The sequence below is a fragment of the Dromiciops gliroides genome, chromosome 1, assembly GCF_019393635.1.
Source record: "Dromiciops gliroides isolate mDroGli1 chromosome 1, mDroGli1.pri, whole genome shotgun sequence".
NCBI classification, from domain to species: domain Eukaryota; kingdom Metazoa; phylum Chordata; class Mammalia; order Microbiotheria; family Microbiotheriidae; genus Dromiciops; species Dromiciops gliroides.
In genome coordinates this window covers 315,097,577-315,111,683 of record NC_057861.1, presented here as the reverse complement: position 1 = coordinate 315,111,683, position 14,107 = coordinate 315,097,577, and the positions used below count along the sequence as shown (strand labels likewise).

Genomic DNA, 14,107 nt, shown 5'->3' with positions numbered 1-14,107 from the left:
CAGGTACTCCTGAATCCAGGGCCAGTGCTCTATCCACTGCAACATCTAGCTGCCCCAACCCACAGACTTTCAAGGGGTTTCTGGATAGATTTCAGGGGTCTATGAACTTTTAGAAATATATTTTGAAAACTGTATTTCAATATAACGGGTTCCTTCTATAATCTTATGTATTTCATTTTATACATATGAAAAGGGATCCATAGGATTCAGAAAGCTGAAGGGGTCCATGACATGAAAAAAAATGTTAAGAACCTATAACATACAGGCTCTTTTTTTCTTTTCTACTCAGAATCCCTTTCTTAGATTTTATTCTTTTCTTTAATTAATTAATTTTTTATTTTTGACATTCATTTAAAATTTTTTTGAGTTCTAAATTCTTTCCCTCTCTCCAGTACCTCCCCCACCCATTGAGAAGGCAAGCAATATATCAATTATACATGTGAAATTATGCAAAACATTTTTCCATATTGTCAATGTTGCAAAAAAACCCAAAAAACCAAAAAAGTGAAAAAATTCTACTTCAATCAGCATTCAAAGTTCACCAGTTTTCTCTCTGGAAGTGGATAGCATTTTTCATTATGAGTCCTTTGGAATTGTCTTGATCAGAGTAGTCAAGTCTTTCACAGTTGATCATTCTCACAATATTGCTGTTACTATGTATAATGTTCCCCTGCTTCTGCTCACTCCACTTTGCATTAGTTCATACTCTCAGGTTTTTTCTGAAAGCATCCTGCTTGTCATTTCTTATAGCACAATAGTATTCCATCACAATCATATACCACAACTTGTTCAGCCATTCTCCAAGTGACAGGCATCCCCTCAGTTTCCAATGCTTTGCCACTACAAAAAGAGCTGCTCTAAACATTTTTGTACTTAGAGGTTTTCCCCCTTTTCTTTGATCTCTTTGGGATTCAGACCTTGCAGTGGTACTGCTGGGACAAAGGGCACACACAGTTTAATCCCTTCTCAAATTTTAGAAACCCCTCATCATTCTATATATATATATTCAAGCCTCTGTATAAATATTCTGAAATGATGGATAATCCAGAAATAATTTTTATTTGGCTTTGGTATAGAACATATGATTTTTTTTGGCTACATGTCTATCTTCCTAATTATACTTTATTTAAGCTCATCCCAGTTAATGGTGGAGGGGATGCAGCCCCAAAAGAATGTTCAGAGGCTGGGGAGGAGTAACTGTGATTAATCATTTGGCTGAGGCTAATTCACAGATTGGATAATACACAGATAATTAAGGCTTGATTATAAACAAAAATTTTCCATGTTCGCTTTCCTAGTATGTAGGAAATGAGAAGAGTTCAGGGGTCTAAGGCAAACGCCCACCCACATACATAGAACATTGGATGCTGGTACGGATGACATAGATCATAGAATCATTTTAAGTTGTCATTCGCTGAACCAAGTCTAAAAGGTTTGTAGGAAACCTGGACACATGAAAACAAGTGGCTGACCTAGGGAAAATCAGAGCTTTCAGCAGAGCACCGCATGGTAGTATAGTGGGAAAAGCACCCAGTTTGGAGTCAGAGATTTGTGTTCAAATCCTGCTGCTAAATATTTGTGTGACTAGGCAAGTTGCTTGATCTCTCTAGGTCTGTGTTTCCTCATCTGTAAAATGAAAAACTTGCACTAGATGACCTCTGAAGTTCCTTCAAGGTCTGAAACCTATCGTAATCTTATGATCCTTAACTTTCTGCTGCCCATTTCTTCTAAAGTGGACCAAGGCATGCCTCTGGTGGGTAGTATCTGTTCTCATGCTTGATGTGAAAAATGCTATATTGTGTTGAATGACTTTGGTCCCCTTGTTAATGCTCTGCTAAACATGTCCAGTCGGTTTGTCTAGAGATGATAATATGGGCTCCATTAGGGGAAGAGATATGGAGTTTCTCTCTCTTTTTATTATTTACTTCTTTATTTATTATGGTTTTGCTTTTGTTAATCTTTGTATTCAAGGGCCCAGTCTTAAGCTGGGGACACTGGTCCCTCCCCTCAATAAATATTTGAGGAGAGCAGCAGCTGCACAGGGTCTGGAGGATGATGAAACAGAAACTCCGGCTTCCATTTTGTTGCTCCCATCTGGGGAAGCTTCCTTCTCAGGGTGAGGGTCTCAGCATTGCTCTGGGCCAGTCATGGAAGTCAGGAGATGATAGTGGCAAAAAAGGCCAATCTAACTGAGTCAGGGACTGACTGAAATCTCTAGCCTCCCAGGGCTCTTGGGCTTTAGGGTGACCTCTAGGCTTGAGGAGTCAGAGGTTCTGTGGTCTTTATGGTGAAGGGAGGAAGATTTACAATTTTTTTAAAAAAATTTATTTATTTATTTAAATTTAGAATTTTATTTTTCCCAAATTGCATGTAAATACAAATTTTGACATCAATTTTTAAAAAACTTTGTGGTCCAAATTCTCTTCCTCCCTCCCTCCCACCAAAAAACTCAAGCAATTCAATATAAGCTATACATGGAAGGAAGATTTAAGAAGGGGCAGGGGGCAGCTAGGTGGCTCAGTGGATATAGCATTGGCCCTGGAGTCAGGAGGACCTGGGTTCAAATCTGGCCTCAGACACTTGACATTTACTATCTGTGTGACCCTGGGCAAGTCACTTAACCCCAATTGCCTCACCCAAAAAAAAAAAAGGGGCAGGGTTGCTTGTCAGGCCATATTTCTCAGAAGCCAGCACTTTTTTTTTTTGGGTGAGGCAATTGGGGTTAAGTGACTTGCCCAGGGTCACACAGATAGTAAATGTCAAGTGTCTGAGGCCAGATTTGAACTCAGGTCCTCCTGAATCCAGGGCCAGTGCTCCATCCACTGCGCCACCTAGCTGCCCCAAACCAGCACTTTTAATGTGCCATGAAATGGCTGGGATTTTTTTGTTTGTTTTGGCTCTGAGTTTGAAAACCCTAAGAAGGAAATATTTGGTGGAATGTAGTCTTCTACATCATGCCTGAGTCACTCCACTGCCCAGAGACTCAATTCTCTATTAGGTAAAATAAAATGATGGGGTGAGAACAAATAACATGAGTAATAGTAACAGTAACAACAACAATTATAAAAATTATAATAACAAGGGGCAGCCAGGTAGTGCAGTGGATAGACCACTGCCCCTGGAGTCAGGAGGACCTGAGTTCAAATATGGCTTCAGACACTTGACACTTACTAGCTGTGTGACCCTGGGCAAGTCACTTAACCCCAATTGTCTCAACAAAAAAAAATTATAATAACATTTAAATACAGCATATTACATGCCAGATGCTGTGTAAGGTGCTTTACAATTATTATCTCATTTGATCCTCATCATAATAATAGCTAACATTTATGTATCACCTAATATGTGCCAGAGTGCTAAACACTTTATGATTATTATCTCATTTTATCACAACTGTCCTTGGAAATAGGTACTAGTATTATCCCTGTTTTACAGATGATGAAACTGTGGCAAACAGTGGTTGAATGACTTGCACAAGGTCACACAGCTAATAAGTATCTGAGGCTGTTTTTGAACTCAGGTCTTCCTGACTCCAGGCCCAGTGCTCTACCTATCACTGTACCACCTAGATGCTCTAGTAATAATAGCTGACTTCATAGAGTTTTAATGTTTGAAAAGCATTTTGCATATTCTATCATACTGGACTTCATAAGAACTCTTATGAATTTAGATGCTATCCTTATCTGCAAACAGAATTGAAGTGACTTATCCAGGGTCACGCAGATAGTAAGTATCTGAGATAGGGTTCAAACTCAGGTTTTTCTGAACTCAAGTCCAGCATTCTATCTACCAAGAAAGATCATATGATCCCACATCCAGAGTTAGAAGAGACTTTGGAGGTCTTCTAGGAGACTGGAGCCTCCCCTCCCCTCCCCCCGCCCAGGTCAAATGATTTGCCCAAAGTTATAAGTATCAGAAGTAAGACTTAAACCCAGGTTTCTCTTATGCCAGACATAGTGCTCATTCTAACAACATACTCTCCTTATAAAATGGATTTTTGAAATTTATTTGATTTTTTTTTAATTTAAAATTTTAATTATTTAAAAAAATGTTTTTAATTTCAAACAAAGTCCTTAGATATTCCACTGGCGGCAACTGATCAATTCAATCAACCCTAGGAAAGTAGAGAGAGCCTTTAACCCCAGGTACCTCCAAGGTTTCCAGTCACCTGCTCCTCATTCCTGCCCACTTATCCTGAGGGAGGATTCAATATAACCCACATCCAGATACTAAAATGAGATAGGGCACACACAGAATCTCTTTTAGGAAATTTGTTCCAATTTAGCCAGTTTGTTTCTACTGAAGAATGGGAATGACTCCTTGATGTCGAGGGGTGTAGGGGAGAGGATCTTTGTCTTTGTTATATATGAGCTCCTATGAGAGAGCCTCACATTCACTAAATATTTGGTGATTTGAACCTAAATGGAAATAAAATTAAGATGGGAGAATAGGGAGTCCTTCCATTTCAATCCATCAAGAATGTCAAATCTATAGGATTAGTCATAATTTGTGTTTCTTTGCTTGGCCCTCAATGTCTTTTGGGCAGCTAGGTGGCACAGTGGATAGAGTATCAAATCTGAAGTCAGGAAAACCCTAGTTCAAATCTGGCCTCAGATAATTCCTAGCTGTGTGACCCTGGGCAAGTCACTTAACCCTATTTGCCTCAGTTTCCTCATCTGTAAAATGAGCTTGAGAAAAGAATGGCAAACCACTCCAGTATCTTTACCAAGAAAACCCCAAATGGGGTCACTACTGAAACAACCAAACAACAACATGTTTTATAATTATCCCCCAATTTACCTTTCTAACCTTATCTTCTACTACTCCTCTACACCAAATTTCTGCACAAGTCAAATTGGTGCCCTCACTAGTTTGTATAAATGCCATGAGCATTCCCATCATTTCCATGAAGTTGTCCTTGATGACTGTCCTTATTGTGAAGCCTCCCTTCTAATTTACAGCCTTTGCTATTTGAATCACCTATTTGGTAGCTCATGTTATTCTGTGGCACAATTACCCTAGAACCATAGGATGTCAGAACTGCAAAGGCATTAACAATCATCTAATTGATTCCAATAATTTCCCAGAGAAATAAACAGAGGTCCAGAGAAGTGACTCGATTATCCCAAATATTAGAACTTATATTCCTTCTCCCAGGCATATGACTTTAAAAAGACTGAACACTCTTATACTATTGTCCTGTGGTTTAATTTACAAACTGTATCATTTCCTACACACAATTAGTAGTCAATAAAATTATGGTTGGGGCAGCTAGATGGCGCAGTGGATAGAGCACCGGCCCTGGAGTCAGGAATACCTGAGTTCAAATCCGGCCTCAGACACTTAACACTTACTAGCTGTGTGACCCTGGGCAAGTCACTTAATCCCAACTGCCTCACTAAAAAACCAAAAACAAACAAACAAACAAAAAAGAAAATGAATAAAATTAAGGTTGATCATGACCACATACAATAAGTATCATGTATCATCTTGTATATTTGGTACAGTGTCTTAAAGCAAAGTGGTAAAAGCACTTACTATATTTTGTTTCCATAGCAGAACATATAATCTTCTTAGATTGCAAATTCCTTGGGGGTAGACTGTCTCTTATCATAGATCATAGGACCAGATAGACTTAGAAGGGACCTTGAAAGTCACTTAGCCCAAACCCTACCCCTGCCCCTCGTTTGTAGATGAGGAAATTGAAGCACAGAAAGGTTTAGTGATGTCCAAGGTCCCACAAAAAGTAAGTTTCTTGGATGAACTCTGAATCAAGACATTCTTTCTTCCAGTCCAGTTCATCCGTACTGCCTCCCCTACAAATCTTCTGTTCTATGACAGTGTCTGATACAAAAAGATGTTCATCAATATTTGTTGAGTAAATGAATGAATGAAAACTCAAGCTAGATGGAAGTCCCCTAACCCTCCCCCAAATGTGGAGTAGATGAATTAACGGACTTTGGACATCTTCCAAGTGCCATCTCCTCCTTCTCCCCTGCCCCCTTCCCCAAAAAGCCCCTCATTTGGGCATACTTCGTTTGTAATAGCTCACTATTTTTTTCTCCCTCAAATGGAAAGAGACAATAAATAAACAAGCTCTTTTCATCTCTGGTTGCTTCATATTGCATATGGCTATTAAGAGGCTGTCGCCCAGCCAACCTATCATGTTTATTGCCATTTCTCTAATCATTTCATGGTGGAATGTGCCTAATGCTTAGGCTGAGATGGATGCAGAGCTGATAGGTGATGGAGGGCAGGCAGTAGAGCTGCTCATAGAAGGACAAAGGAGAAAGGCAACAGGAAAGATGATAGAATTCAAATTCTGAAATGAACTTTCTCAGGCCTAAACATCAGTCTCCTACTGGGAATGAATGAACCATGGGATTCAATGGGTGTATAATAACTTTTCTCTGCATGACTGAAATAATAGCTCTCATGTCATGTTGTACTTATTCTAATTGCTTCATCTCAGACAACTCCATTCATTCATTTATTCACTTATTAATTAATTAATTCTTTCATTCATTCATTTATTCACAGAGTACCTAGTCTGTATGGAAGATTGTGCTAGTCTTCTTGGTAATAGAAAATGCATTTAAAATAGTCCTTAAGGAACTCATAATTTAGTATTGATTGTTGCTTTGTTGTTTGTCCTCATTCTCAAAAGAGGAGTATGACATCAGGGTGATGTCATGACTTGCACTGAATTGGATTTAAGTGAGGGAAGGCTGTGCAAGGTCACAAACCTCACTTCCTCCTCTAGAGTCATTTGGGTCCAGTGGCAAAATATATATCAGGACGAGTGGAGATGGCCCCGGATGTTTAAGGCAATTGGAGTTAAATGACTTGCCCAGGGTCACATAGCTAGTAAGTGTCTGAGGTGAGATTTAAACTCAGATCCTCCCAATTTCTGGGCCAGTGCTCTATTCCCTGCACCACTTAGGTGTCCTCTATTTAGTTGTAATGATGAAGCAAATACACAGCAGTATACATACCATCCAATTAGTACAAACTAAGTTCTATACAAATGCAAGATGAGAATAGGTGAACACTTCTGGCTCCAGTGATTAGGGAAGACTCCATGCAGAAATTAACATTTGAATGGGGCTTAGAAGGATGGCTTGGATTTCCATAGCCAGAGGTGAAACTGTTCCATATTGGTGAGGACTGCTTTGGAGTGGATGAAGTATTGTTAGAAAGCACCAAGTTGGGGGTGGCTAGGTGGCACAGTGGATAAAGCACCGGCCCTGGATTCAGGAGGACCTGAGTTCAAATCCAACCTCAGACACTTGACATTTACTAGCTGTGTGACCCTGGGCAAGTCACTTAACCCTCATTGCCCCACCCAAACAAACAAACAAAAAGAAAGCACCAAGTTAATTCTTTTGTCCAGACCTGTGACTACACCAGCATGGGGGACTCCTAGTGAGGGATCTCCTTTCCCTAACACAGAAAGGAAGCTGTTCTGCAATTTATAGTCCAAGAGCCCAGAAATGGGGGCACCAAGAGGTTAGGGGATTTTCAGAGTCACAAAGCCAGTATATGATGGGGGAAAGGACTTAAACTCAGATCACCCTGACTCCAAGAACAGCTCCAAGGACTAAGCTATATTACTTCTCAAATAAGCTAATAGGGGTGTATTAAAAAAGGCAATTTCCAAGCTTTGTCATGGGATCAATCCATATGTGATCCAATCTCCTAAGCCTCTACCTACAGTTCTGGACAATAATAAATTAATAACAGTGATAAACTTGAAGCCCTATAAATCTCACAATCAAAGGAAGATTCCATTCTATTCAAGGTATCATTAGACCAGATATATTTGGCATCCTTGGAGAATGAAGGATTCCACATGCATGAAATTTCTAGACAACTAAAGCATGGCTCTTTAAATACAGTTTTTTTGTTTGTTTGTTTTAGTGACTTTGGATCAAAAGTATTTTTTTTTAAGTATACTCTCCTCTTCTACCTTCTCATAAAGAATTTGCTGAATATAGTTTAACTGTCTCCTTTGCTTCTGTCTCCTTAGCACTTAGCACAGTGCTTGGCAAGTAGTAGGTGCTTAATATATGCTTGTTCATTCATTCCCACTTTTTCTTCCTCTTTTTTCCCCTTTTCCATCCCTTCTTTCCTTTACTTTTCCCATCTCTTCCCCATTAAAATAGGAGCTGAGGGTAGGAATCATATTTTTTCCCTCTCTTTGTATCCATTGCCTGGAACATAGTAAAAACTTAATGAGTCCTTGTTGATTGATTCTTCTGATGAATCAAGGCCACCACAGGAAAATCAATTATGATACTATGCTATAATACAGCAATGCCCTCAGTGCCACTTTAAAAGCTGTTTGTTCTTATAGCTAATAGTCTGACACTAAAACTTTCATTGTTGTTGTTGCTGCTGTTTTGGGGTAACTCCTTCTAGAACTTTTTTCTCCTTTCAGTGATGGCCATCATTTCTCATCAGCATCAATTTGTTCTTACTGCTTTTAATCTATTGCCTATATTAACTAAATATAAATAACTAAATGAGTAGAACCCTTAGGTTTTACAAAGGAAAGTGGAGGTGAGTCACCACAAGTCTGATCTTCTTCATTCATACTTTCCCAGTCACTTCCCCTCTATTCTATATAGTTTAGGTGGCCAGAAGTCCTACTTGCAGATAAATGGGGTGTGACTACATTGTCCATAATGAGGTAGGAAAGTGAATTAATTCATTAAAGAAACATTTTTTATCATCAAAACAAAAAGGGATCATTTGGTAAATCTTCAAAAATCCAATTAAGCACCATACCCCAGGCTCAAAGCATTGTGGGGGTTTTTTTTGGGAGGGGAGCAAGGCAATGGGGGTTAAGTGACTTGCCCAGGTCACACAGCTACTGAGTGTCAAGTTGTCTGAGGTTAGATTTGAACTCAGGTCCTCCTGAATCCAGGGCCAGTGCTTTATCCACGGTGCTACCCTAGCTGCCCCCTAAGCTCAAAGCATTTAACTGAGATTTTACTGCATTGCTTCTCTGGAGGTAGGCATCCCCTTTAGCTCTGCATAGACCTATCTTCTCTTTCCTCAGTGATCTCATCAGTTCTAATGAGGTCAGTAATCAGGTCAATAAGCCTTTATTAATCATCTGGTCTCTGACACACACTGATAACCTCTGGGGGATAAGAATAAAGGCACAGCAAACAAACAAAAAACAGTGCAAACTCTCAACATCCAAATGACTATGTACAATCAAGATACAGATAGGCTAAATTGGAGAAAATCTTTGAGGGAAGACATTAGCATTATGGGTATTGGGAAAGGCTTCTTGCAGAGTGTTGGATTATAGTTGGGATCTGAAGGAAGTCAGGGAAACCAGGAGACAGAGATGAGGAGGGAGAGAAAATGATTATGATCTCCACGCTTATGCCTCCCAGAAGAATACAGTCAGCCCTAATCTCTTTCCTGAGCTTCTTTCTCCCATCAGCAGCTGTCTTCTCAACATCTCCATCTGGACATCCTATAGGAATATCAATCTCAACATGTCTCAAATAGCACTGATTATCTTTCCCCTAAACTTAGCCCTTTATTTCTTTCTGCTGAGGCTGCCATAATCTTCTAGTCATTCAGGTTGATAACCTTGAAGACACCTTCAACTCTTCCACTCTTCATTTGCAATCCTTTGCTGAGTTTTATTGATTCTAGTTCTATAACATCTATGCACACTGAGCCAAAACCAAGTTCAAGTCCACTTCTTGCTCAGATTACTGAAACAGCTTCCTCACTGGACCCCTGGCTTCCAGTACCCCCTTCTTCAATTTATCCTTTACATAGCTGCCCAAATAATCTTCCTAAAGCAGCATCTAAACCATGTCATTCCCTCACTTGTATTTTTTGTTTGTTTGTTTTGTTTTGTGGGGCAATAAGGGTTAAGTGAATTGCTCAGGGTCACACAGCCAGTAAGTATCAAGTGTCTGAGGCCAAATTTGAACTCAAGTCCTCATGAATCCAGGGCTGGTGCTTTATCTACTGCACCATCTAGCTGCTCCCCATTTCCTCCCTCCTTGTGAGATTTCAGTCCTTCCCTATGCCTCTAGAATAAAATACACACTCCTCTTGCTGGCCTGTAAGGCTCTTCATAATGTGGCTCTAGCCCAACTCTCCAGACTTATTTCACATTACTCCCCTTGATATACTCCGTGTTCCAGTCAAACTGACCTATTTTAACTTGATGCTCTTTCTCCTGATCCTGTACCTTTTGCACAGGTTGATCCCCATGCCTGGAATATACTTTCTTCTCACTTACTCCTTTAATCCCTAGCTTCATTCAACTCACATGTCATCTTCTATAGGAAGTCTTTCTCTCATTCTCCCTCATTATTAGTATTCCCTCCCTCCCAAATATCATCTACAAACTTACTTATTTACATGTCATCCTCCACCAATGACAACCCTATAACTCTCCCTACATTCCATTCCTTAGAAGCTCCTTGAAAATGGATACTATTTTTGCATAACTTGTTTTGTTTTGCATCATTCAACCATAGTGCCTTGCATGCAGTAGACCCTTAATAAATACTTCTTGGATTGTGCTCAAACACAATGTGTTCCTAAGCTCACCTGATGAGGTCCTCCAGGACATTTTTGCAGATGATCTTTTTGTCAGTGTTGACAGCTCCCTCTTTTTAATGAGCACTCTGTATCTGTTGAAGAAGTCATGGTAGGTCCACCTAGAAGGAGAGAAAAGGTCAGGGTGTCTGTCGAACTTTGAATGTTTACCAGGAACCTTTAAATAGCTCACCTTTCTATAGCACTTCAAAGGGTTTTTGTTTGCTTCACAAAACCCTATGAAGGTAATACAAATATTATCATTCCCATTTAATAGATGAGTAAATAGATGCTGCTAGAAGTCAAATGAACTTACTCAAGGACACAGAAGCGTCAGAGCCAAAATTAAAACCTAGGTCTTCTTTTTTTTTTTTTTTTTAGTGAGGCAATTGGGGTTAAGTGACTTGCCCAGGGTCACACAGCTAGTACAAACCTAGGTCTTCTAACTGTAAGACCAGTGCTCTTCCCCTTAGACTATGTTGAACCTGAAGGGCTTTGAATGGGCCCTTCAAAACACAACATTGTTCACCAGACTCAATTGCTTCCTAGGCATTCTTTTTTTTTTTTTTTTTAGTGAGGCAATTGGGGTAAGTGACTTGCCCAGGGTCACACAGCTAGTAAGTGTTAAGTGTCTGAGGCTGGATTTGAACTCAGGTACTCCTGACTCCAGGGCTGGTGCTCTATCTACTGCACCACCTAGCTGCGCCCCTCCCCCCTTCCTAGGCATTCTTAGCCAGACATTTGACCCACTACTTTGGGACTGTGCATGGCTTGAATTTCCCTCAGATTTCTTCTTGTGGGACCAACAATGATGTCCGTGGCATTTTTCTCTCTAAATCTGACTTCTAGTCTTCTTGAGACCACTCCACAATTAGACTTTGACCTTGGTGATGGACTTTCTACTTGAACTCCATAATCAGCTTCTTCCCCAAATGGAGGGGCTTTTCCTGCTGATATTCTTCAGATCCATAAATTATAGTTCTCCAACTGGCTGTTATGAGTCTCCTGTGCTGTACTTGTCTGGTCATCAGACACCATAGGTTCCCATTGCCCAGCTCTATGACGTGCAGGTAAAACCCTTATATCCTGGGTTTTCCCCTTGCATGAAGTCTGTGGATAAACTAGGACCATGCTCCCTGGGTGACAGCATTTTTATTTTTCAGAGCTCAGTACACTAAAGAGTCAGATCATATGACCTCTCTCCCACACCTGCCCATACTGGCTCTCACAGGATGAAAGCACATCTAAGAGCAAGAAAATTATGGACTGTGGACTAGGGATCCCTGGAAAGTTTTCTGTTTTAGAAGTTGTTTATTACTGAACAGAATGAGTATAGCATGAAGGGAATGGAAGGTTGTGGGCTCTCCTTTCTAGATTTTTTTTTGACACTATTCTCTCAGTTCTCCTCCTGTGTGACTCCTCTTTCTCAGTCTCCATGTCTGGCTCATAGTCTGTATCATGCCCATCATGTCCTCTAACTTTAGGTAGTCCAGATGGTTGTCCTAGGTCCTCTTCTCTTCTCCATCAAAATTCTCTGTTGTTAACCTCATCAACTCCCATGGCCTTTACTATAATTTTTATGGTCGTCTCTAATCACATGATTCACAATCAGTTTATCTATCCATCTATCAATCTTTCTAGTCCCAATCTCAACCCTGAGCTTCAGCCCCACATCACCAATTACCTATTAGACCTTTTAAATTGTAGGTCCCAGAGACATGTTAAACTCAGGATGTCCAAAATTGAACTTATCTTTCCCCACAAATTCTCCCCTCTTCAATTTCCATATTTATTTTGAAGATACTACCATTCCTCTAGTATTCTAGGTTTATCACCTCAGCATTACCATGAACTCTTTACTGTCTTTCAAACTATATATCCAATCAGTTGGCAATTTTTATCACTTGTACATTCACAATATTTCTCACATCTGTCTACTTCTTTCCCACATAGCTACCACCTTAGTTTAGGATCCCATTACTTCTCACCTAAATTACTGCAACCCTTCCTATTTAGTTTCCCTGCCTAAAGTCTCTTACTACTCTGGTTCATCTTCCACACTGCTGCCAAAGTAATTTTTTCTTGAGTCAGATCTGATCTACTGAGTCTTCTACTCAATCAACTACAATAGGGCTGCCTATTACTGTAGAGCAATCATATAAACTCCTTTATTTAGCTTTTAAAACCCTTTACAATCTTTCCAGTCTCATTGGATATTACCTATCATTCCACACTCTTTAATCCAGTCATACTAGGCCTTCTTCCTGTTTCTCATAAACAACATTCCATCTCTTCTCTCCATGCCTAGAATGTTCTCTCCTTATCTCTGTCTCACCAAGTCCCTCTCTTCTAATTGGAAGGGAGACTGCTAGCCACATCCCCCCCCACCTTTTCCAATCTATTCTTTGCACAGCTGCCAAAATAATCTTCCTGAAGCACAATCTTGATTATAGCAGTCCCTCATTTTCGTGAGTCATGTGTCAAGTTCAGTCTCTAGCTGGTAGATGGTGATAGATACTTCAGGGCTGAAGAACCATTTAGAGGCCTTTATAACACATTGCATAGGTAAACAATTGCTTGATATACTAATGTATAAGAACTGTCCTGAATATATTTCATTTCTCCAGAAAGTGAAAGGGGAAAAAGGGAACCTCCAGATTTTGTCCTATATAACTGTCTATCTTGGCCATCTCCATGCCATCCATTCTGCATTGGCTTTCTCCAGACCACCTGACCTCCTAAGACTCACCCTGAATGACTTAATTTACTCAGTTGTGAAACCACTACCCTATTTGATTGCTGAGTTAGCCAGTGCAGATGCATATGACCCCATTGTATCTAGTCAGTCCCAGACCATGTTTCACATCTCATCCCACCAGCCACCTGGTCCATCTCTATGATATCTCTCTATGTATGGTATTTAAATTAATACTACCATTGCTACTCAAAAAGACACATACATTGATTCTCCAATGGATCTACTAATGATCTCTGTGACTTCCCAAATCAAAACAACCCTTCATGGACTGGCCACCATGCTTCCTTTTGAGTTGCTTCTCCCTACCTGAATGTTAGTTTTTTCAGGACAGGGACTATCATTTTTGTTTTGTTTTGTTTTGTTTTTGTTTTTGTTTTTTGTTTTTGCAGGGCAATGAGGGTTAAGTGACTTGCCCAGGGTCACACAGCTAGTTAAGTGTCAAGTGTCTGAGGCTGGATTTGAACTCAGGTCTTCCTGAATCCAAGGCCAGTGCTTTATCCACTGTGCCACCTAGCTGCCCCAGACAGGGACTATCTTACTTTATTTTTTATTATTATTAAAGTATTTTGTTTTTTTCCCCATTACATGTAAAGATAGTTCTCAACTTTTGTTTATACAAGCTTTCCAATTTCAGATTTTTCTCCCTCCCCTCCCTCCCCTCGACTATCTTACTTTTGTATTTATACCCTTGGAACTTAACACACCACTTAGCCCATAGTAAATACTTAATAAATTCTTTTCATTCGTTTGCTACTTAGGGCAATGTAA

General features: G+C 39.9%; 1 protein-coding gene across 1 annotated transcript in view; it reads right to left on the bottom strand.

Annotated features, from left to right (window-relative positions):
* The window catches only part of MYO5B (myosin VB), a 577,307-nt gene that overhangs the window by 107,065 nt on the left and 456,135 nt on the right, over positions 1-14,107 (bottom strand). The window contains 2 exon segments of the mRNA XM_043977928.1: positions 10,575-10,646; positions 10,649-10,703. Coding sequence (XP_043833863.1) covers positions 10,575-10,646; positions 10,649-10,703 — 127 coding nt within the window.